An 8650-nucleotide genomic window follows, 5' to 3' on the forward strand; every position below is an offset into this window, starting at 1 on the left:
AAATTAGACATTGCCTAAAGATGTAAGTAATATATACAATTTAGAATCAATATATGAAATACAAAAAAAATGAAAAAGTCCAAGCACCTTTCCTTTCTTCCTCGGAAATGTCATGAATCTTCCGGTTCACAAACTCGGCATAGGAAGCAGCATACCACACCTGCAAGAGCCAAATACATCATCAAGGACTAAGGGCATCACCGGATGTGCTGCACGTGCTTCAATCCCCCCTCCTGCTCACAGGAAACAATTCAGGATTTTCTACAGCCCACGGAAAACAAACAAACAAAAGAAGCCGAACTGTGAGGTGACCCCATTAGCGCAGACGGTCAGTCAGGAAGTTCGCCTGCCAAGACACACTGTGTGTTTTCTTTTTCCTTTGTAAAAAACTGTGGGACTTCCCTGGCGGTCCAGTGGTTAGGACTCCGCGCCTCCACTGCAGGGGGCACGGGTTCGATTCCTGGTCGGGGCACTGAGATCCCACGTGCCAAGCGGTGAGGCCAAAAAAATCAATAAATAAAATGTAAAAAATAAAAAGATAAAAAACTGGTTTTGTTATTAGAACAACTTCACGAGAGATAACATCAATAGTCTCTTGATCTGCATGAAGCAGAGCCTCTTCCAATTCTTTTTTTTCTTTTTCCTAAGGTACGTGGGCCTCTCACTGCTGTGGCCTCTCCCGTTGCGGAGCACAGGCTCCGGACGCACAGGCTCAGCGGCCATGGCTCACGGGCCCAGCCGCTCCGCGGCACGTGGGATCCTCCTGGACCGGGGCACGAACCTGTGTCCCCTGCATCGGCAGGCGGACTCTCAACCACTGCGCCACCAGGGAAGCCCTCTTCCAATTCTTTTATCTGTGTTTAAACACAGGTTTCTCCACAGCTGTGATCATGGTGGCTCCACCCCAACACTGCTGCGACACCAGAGCTACGCCACCTTCCTGAGCCCCTTCCTCCACCCTACCCCGCGGGCCGCTTCTGCTCAGTCTCCCTGTCTGGCTGTCCTTCCCCTCCCGCACCCTGAACAGCGCTGTTCCTCAAAGCGTAGTCCAAGTCCAGGGCCTTCTTATTTCTTCCTGAGGTGATCGCACCCATTGCAGCCAACTCTGTGCTAATGACTCCCAGGTCACTGCCTCTACCCCAGACCCTCCCCTCCTGCCCTCTACCTACATTCTACTACCTGCCTGATGGCGCTTGTCCGGACCTGACTTCCAGATGCTCTCCTCCTCGCCCCCCACCCCTGCCTACCTTCCCCATCTCAGTAAATACCCCACCTTCCACACAGTTGCTCAGACTTGAAATCTAAAAGCTAATCCTTTTTAAAATATATTTATTTATTTGGCTGTGCTGGGTCTTAGTTGCGGCAGGTGGGATCTTTAGTTGTGGCATGCAAACTCTTAGTCATGGCATGTGGGATCTAGTTCCCTGACCAGGGATCGAACCCGGGCCCCCTGCATTGGGAGCGTGGAGCCTTAGCCCCTGGACCACCATATTTCTGTTTTCTTCTGTAATGCCTCAGTAAGAACTCTCGGTGGCTCAGACGTCCTCCGTCTGCTCCACCCACCTAGACGCACACCAAGATGAGCTCTTGCCTGGTTTTCTAACGAGCCTCTGCTTTTCCACTCTCGCTCCCTGCATTCCAGTCCCCACACAGAAGCCAGCGCGGTCTTCTGGAAACACAGTCAGATTTCATCACTCACTCCCATGCTTAATGGCCTGCAACAGCTGCTTGGTTCTCAGTAAACCTCAAGTGCTTGACGCTGGTCTGCAAAGGGCTCCCACCACCCTCCTTTACCCACCTTCAGTTCCTCCAACATGTAGAGTTCTTGCCCTTGCTGTTCCACCACCAGGAATGTTGGGTTCTTCACTGTCACCTCCTCAGCAAGGCCTGCCCTCTCCCGTCACACCTAAATTGGGGCCTTTCCTGTTACCTGCTCCTTTCACACCTTTTGTGTCCTTCACAGCACTTCCCACTATTTGATATTATTTGCTTATTTACACCTTTCTGCCCACCTCCCCTCTGGAGGACAAGTTCCTTGAACGCAGGGCACCAGTCTGTCTTCTCCTAGTGTCTGGAACATAGTACAAGGTCCATGTTTGGGTCACTAAATGAATCCATCATATACAATTGTTGTGGAACATTATTTTCACCATATGGAAATAATCACACTGAGAGACTTCATTTTCAACTGTGGAATAATATTCTACAGAGTCTGTATTCTATACTTTACTTGACCATGACCCTGTGGTTGGACTTTTAGGTAGTTTATCATTCTGCTGTTATAAATTCTGCCTTGTTCATCGATTCCAAGAGGTATGTTTCTCATATTCTCTGATTCAGAAATCAGAGTGTGCCTCCCAATCCATGGCATTCTGTGGTCACTGCTCTGACGTAGCCGTGACCACCTGCCTTTGCTCCTGCACAAACCTGGCCGAGATCTTTCCATTCTCACCTCATTCCGCTTATGTGTCCCACTGGCACCCCGTGAGGTGCTACACTTGCCAAGCAATGAAAATGAAGGCCAAAAAAACCCTGCCATCTCCCTTAGAATAAAAGAAAGAAATTTCAAAGCAATGCAAGGCTGGTGTGATCATACCGGAGGAACTCTCATTAAGGTATCAAACATCGAGTGATCAGAAACTTCCCACTGACTTGATCAAAAAACTCTCAGCTTCCAAGGACATGTGTTTCAATTGAGGAAAAAGACACATATGGGTTCGGTCAATGGGAAAGCACGGCATCAAAACTTACAGAAAAGCTATCAGTGGCTTGGAAAAATATCGCAGAGGTAACAGAGGAGCACTTATTCTAAAAGCACTGCATCATCATCAGCACCTTGATGGTACAGAAGATGACAGATAGACAAAAGCACAAACATCCATGATAAAGTAAAACAATGATCCAGTTAAAGAAAAAAAAGTCAGACTGCACAGAAAGCAGTTTATACCTGAACCAATTTCTTTTGCTTATAGTGTGCCTTTTTAAATATGCATTAAGTGTGATGTGATTTCAAAATTGTGTCTAAATAAGTCCAAAATAGCTCCTGCCATAAAAATAAAATAACTACTTCTGTTGATTAAAATAAGCACTGTAACATAGCTCAGCTGGCAATGTTTTCTCAATGGTGTGCAAAATAATGGCGCATCTTAATGTCTGAGTCAGTAAAAAAATTACAAAATTCTAATGTAGCTAGCTCTATCTTTGCTTATAATTATTTCCTCAGACTTATTTTCAAGGATTGGGTTTACTCGGCCAAGAACATTTTTGCTGCCTACTGTCAGAAATATTCTATAAAACATTGCAATTCTGAAACAAACATCCCTATTTTTTAAACCCTCACACTCCTTGTATTATATCTGTTTGTTTTTGCTAGTTTAAATTAACAAAAATATTAACTCATAGTTGCTTTAAGGGTTTTTAAATGATCAACCTTTAAAATAATTTTTAACATTTCTTTACTATTTGAGTCCTCCCCCAAATAAAGTCTATTCCTGATACTTATTTATTGTCCATCTGGATGTAGTGACGTTAGAGGCACACAACTTTCTCTCAGTTTGTATACTCAAACCTTTTAACATGTATTACAAATATTTCCCCCATTCTGTTGCTTTCTTTTTATCTGTTGTTTTGGTTGTTCATTATATTGAACTATTATTCTTATTTAATTGTATCTGTCTGCCTTCTACTGCATTAAAAGAGAAAATAATCTCCCCTCCACAGTTAAAAGTACTCATTCAATATCAAGAATTTACTGGAATACAGGTGTGAGATGTGAATCTCCTTCTACACATTTTCTTTGGAGGTTATGGATTATCTAAACTTGACGGTTTCAAAGACGCAGGGTTCGTACAGCTTTTAAACAAAGTCTAGGTCTTTGTTCCCCCCAAAGAAGTATCTATTTCTCACTTTACCACACTGAGGCACAGTGCTATTCAGTGTTCATGTACCAAAGCAATCATTTCTAACATATTTTTCATTTATAACTTTAATATTTTGACCCCCTCTTTTTACCATGTTCCTAACATAGCTTTAAAAACGGGCGCGGGTAGTGGGGGGCAGAGGGGATTTTCCCTTAGAATCATAGCGGAATTTTCATTAATCATCAAGAGTTAATATTTAGACAAATTCCTACAGAGTGTTATCCCCCCAAAATATATTCCTAAAATCAGAAGTCAGTGCATAGAATTCTTTGGGTAAAATGAGTCTTCAGATAAAGAAAGCTCGCCCATACATCTGAATTCCATTTTACAAGATCTCCTGTTTCCCAACTAACTCTTCCTTAGAATGTGTAAATGATGTGAAGTAAGCCCATCTTTAATCACACAGACCTGCCTGTGCCCCCAAAACAACTACTTCCTCACCCCTGGGCCTAATACCTTCATGAATGCCTTTGATAGATCTCAAAAGTCATATACTTTTCATTCTGTTTTATTTATGGGATTATTAGAAGTGTACAGTACACAGCAAGTGCTCAGTAAGTAAGTGAATTACAAGAAAAGGACCATTGTTTAAAGAATCCCTCTGCAAAGGGAAAAGAAAAGTAGGAAAAGCATGAAGCAATTGCAATTCCTAGCAAAGGCGCCACTGACCCAGCACTGTACCTTAAGCTCTTGCTTGGGCTCCACATTCTTGATTGTTGTGTAGTACACGTGGTGGCCATACTGGTAAGCCACCAGGTTCTGCTCCAGGTGATTCTGGGCCGGGCGCACGAACATCATCCAGTTACAAAGGGTCTCGTCAGACAACTCAAACCACAGGTCTTCGTGCAAATCCCTGTCTTTTCTGTCACCTTTATCAAGAGAAACCTGCAACCAGAGTGAAAGTAAAAAGACACACATACACAAAACCTCTAATGTGATAGATATTCATGTAATGACATACAAGATATTGTTCCTGAAATTAACCAGATATGCTGATTCTCCCCTTTGTATCTAGAAAGATACTGGAATTGTGTCTTGCTGAATGGAACAGGAAAAAGATACTTTCTGAAGACTCACCTACAGAAGGATTACTTAGCAAAATCTAAAAGTTAGCACCCTGAGTGTACAGCTTTGGTTGATATTTCATCATTAACTAACACATCAAAAAATGCGACTAATTAGGGGCTTCCCTGGTGGCGCAGTGGTTGAGAATATGCCTGCCAACGCCGGGGACACGAGTTCGAGCCCTGGTCTGGGAAGATTCCACATGCCGCGGAGCAACTCGGCCCGTGAGCCACAACTACTGAGCCTGCGCATCTGGAGCCTGTGCTCCGCAACAAGAGAGGCCGCGACAGTGAGAGGCCCGTGTAGCGCGATGAAGAGTGGCCCCCACTCGCGGCAACTAGAGAAAGCCCTCGCACAGAAACGAAGACCCAACACTGCCAAAAATAGAGTAATTAATTAATTTTAAAAAAAAACTGCAAAGAGGTTTTCCTAAAAACATTATGGGCACTTAACAGATAACACGAGTCGACGTAATTCTGTGCTCCAGTCACAGTTAATTTGAAAAATAAGCTGTCGAGTCCCTTTTATGGGATGAATTGTGTCCCCCCCCAAAATGCGTATGTTGAAGCCCTAGCCCCCCAATAGCCCAGAATGTAACTGCATTCGGAGACAGGGCTTTGAAAGAGTGGGTCCCAATCCCATCTGACTGGTGTCCTCATAGGAAGGGGAGATCAGGCCACACAGAGAAGCTGCAGAGGCACCTTGCAGACAGGGACAGCCCTGTGCAAAGGCAGCCGCAGGGCAGCCACCTGCAAGCCAAGGAGAGCAGCCTCACCGGGGGCCAGCCTTGCCTGCACCTTGGCCTTGGACTTCCAGCCTCCAGGACTGTGAGAAAACAAACATCGGTTCTTTAAGCTGCCCCGGTCTGTCGTGTTTGATCCTGGCAGCCCTCCCAGACTAATCCAGCCCCTGAGAACTACACCTCTCAGAATTATTCACATTGAGACTTCGGGGACTGAAACCGTACCCTCTGTGTCATTGGTGAGAGAGAAAACGTCTCCATTTGAAACAAGTCAAGCACAGAAAGAAAACTACTAGCGAACTGCTATGAGATTGCATTAAGAGGCTTGGTGGGAAAACGCGTGCCCCTTAAAAATCGTCGGAACGAGACTGGACTATGTTGAAGCATGAATTACCTTGAGGTGGATGTAACAGTCCTTCAACTCCGACTCCCTGACCAGCGGCCCCTCCACGGGGCCGAACTGGGTGCGCTTGGGGATACGCCTTTTGGAGAACACACCGCCCAGGAACCTGTCGATGTACAGCACCAGGGGGAGGCTGGCCCGCGCCCGGGTCAGTACCGGCCGGTTGGGGATCGGATGCAGGGGGCCGTGCTTCGGGCACACGGACGAGTGCGCGTTATTACACTCCTCACACCCTACACGAGAGAGCAATCCTCAACGTCACAGTCTCAGGGGAAAAGTTCCAACCTGAAAAATCCCCAAATCTAAACTTCCCAGCCCAAACTCAATGCACTCCTACAGCTGCAATACCCATTCCACTGTAATACATTCCTCCTCAGAGGCCACTAAGATCCTGTACTTTTCTTCTAAAAGCAGGCAGAATTATCTTGCGGCCTGCCGGAAATAATTTGCAGGCCGTGATTTATTCCTCTGTTGGATATTCATTCAAATAGTGGCATTAAACTTGCAAATCAATTATAACGTGTCTGAAAAGAGAAGAGAGGAGCTTCTTAGGCTAAATGTTGCAAAATCTGATGAGAATTTTATAATATGTAAATTAGGTGAATTTTATAGTATGTAAATTATATCACAATAAAGCTGTTATTTAAAAACCTGACAATACTGTTTAATCAGTTTCCTCAAAGGGAGTTATAGAAGCCTTATTGTCTGGGCATGTCTAAATCAACAGAAAAAGCGCTGTTGAGTTTGAGATTTCCGTGTGTACTGTGTGAAGGTAATGCTGACATGAATGAATTTAGCATCCCATCCTTCATTCACCTGGATGACACAGTTAGCCCAGCCCTGATATGTACTTTCAGCTCATTCTGCGAGTGACCGGTGGGCACTAAGCATCCACGTTCACCCCCTTTCCCAGTGTCACCCATCTGTCAGCTCACCGCCAGAATGAGACAGGTCGAGCCACAAAACAGGAAAAAGTGGTTCACCCCCTTTCCCAGTGTCGCCCATCTGTCAGCTCACCGCCAGAATGAGACAGGTCCAGCCACAAAACAGGAAAAAGGGACTGGGCCACACAGAGAGCATGCTCGTGACCCTAAACAAATCTAATTAACCAATTATAGTTTACCCAACTCTGGCTGTGTGATGACCTGACTTAGAAAATGGGTATTTCCAATTTCCACAGTTCTCCAATAATGGAGAGCTATCTTGTATTAATATTTATAACATAAAGTGACCTTGTGTGTTGTGTATTTGACTAAGGAGTTGCCTTGAAAACTTATGAATTCAAAGAAAAGCAAAATGAGGAAGCCCTTCTTTGGGCCTGGAGATGAACACTGGCCCCATGCAAACAGGCCTACCACCACGACACAGAAGGTCCAGGGGAAATACGGTGAGACCTCAAAGCTCTGCAGAGTCTCGTAACTCACAAGGGGAGATAAGGACTTTGTCATCTAGGCACGAAGTTGATGGGCAGCGGCAATGGCTTGGTGGGTGGAAGCAGGACCCACCCCCCAAGCAGGCAGGACGGACAGGCAGTCGTCCTGGGCACCTGCAGCCAGCAGACACCCGAGTTCGAACCCTGGCTCTTGAACAACTGAGCACGACCTTGGGAAAGCTGCCGACCTCACAAGACTGTGCGGAGCGTTAGTGGAGCTAGAAAAATGCAGCGCTCTGGTGCCTGGGGTGTCTTTTCAGAACAGGCGTCTTTTTATAACAGGCATTTTTTCAGGTCGGTATGAAGAGAGGTAAAGCAGGAAGGGAACTTGGGGAATCGGAAATGGCCGGATCTGCCAGGACTGGACCACATCACGGTCTGGCAGCTGGAGCTCTGGGATCAGAGACTGAGGCTGGGTCCTGACCCAGCCCCGGCCCCCTGGGGCACTGAGCAGGCCGCCCAGCTTCCCCTGGGCTTCAGTTCGCTCATCAGTACAATCAGAACTCTAGGGACAGCCAGGGCCTCCTTCACAGGCTGCCTGAGGATGGAGTGAGGGCGACACCTAGACCGGGCGCAGCATCTGCACCAGGAGCCCCGGCAGGGGCCAGCCCGCCCTGCGCCCACACGCGCTCCCGAGAGGCGGCTCTACGTACACAGGTCGTGCGGGTCGAAGGGCCGAGGGGGGTCAGGCTCCCAGTCGTCCAGGTCTGTGTCTCCGCCGTCCTCCTCCTCCTCCTCCGAGTCTTCTGAGTCCTCCTCATCCTTGGCCTCCAGTCTGGCCATGGGGCTCTGCAGGGTCGCCAAAGGGTCCGTGCCACCCACACCCTCAAGCGAAGGTAGCACCTGGCTGTGCACCGGCAACGAGGCCTGGACGACATTTAATCGTAACGTTAGTACAGCCTGTTTGGGGTTAGCCAGGACACACGCAGAACACGAGGTTTGGGCGCAATACTCTTCTCACCAGGTCCCTTCGAGGCCCTGCAGAAATGACTCTTATTTCCATCTATGGGCTGTAATAAGGGATCTGTTTTCCTTTTTTGCTGTTTCTGCCCAACATCTGGGCTCTGCCGGTGCCAGCGGGAGTTTCA

At 46.9% G+C, this 8650-nt stretch overlaps 1 protein-coding gene across 2 annotated transcripts in view; it reads right to left on the bottom strand.

The window, feature by feature from the left end:
- Positions 1–8650, bottom strand: part of PRDM10 (PR/SET domain 10) — an 87574-nt gene that overhangs the window by 32101 nt on the left and 46823 nt on the right. For both annotated transcript variants that reach the window (XM_067751575.1, XM_067751574.1), the window contains 4 exons: positions 8216–8429; positions 6122–6363; positions 4602–4805; positions 88–160 (listed from right to left, as the gene is read on the bottom strand). In XM_067751575.1, coding sequence (XP_067607676.1) covers positions 88–160; positions 4602–4805; positions 6122–6363; positions 8216–8429 — 733 coding nt within the window. The remainder of the gene's footprint in view (positions 1–87; positions 161–4601; positions 4806–6121; positions 6364–8215; positions 8430–8650) is intronic.

This window comes from Pseudorca crassidens, chromosome 9, assembly GCF_039906515.1.
Source record: "Pseudorca crassidens isolate mPseCra1 chromosome 9, mPseCra1.hap1, whole genome shotgun sequence".
Classification (NCBI taxonomy): Eukaryota; Metazoa; Chordata; class Mammalia; order Artiodactyla; family Delphinidae; genus Pseudorca; species Pseudorca crassidens.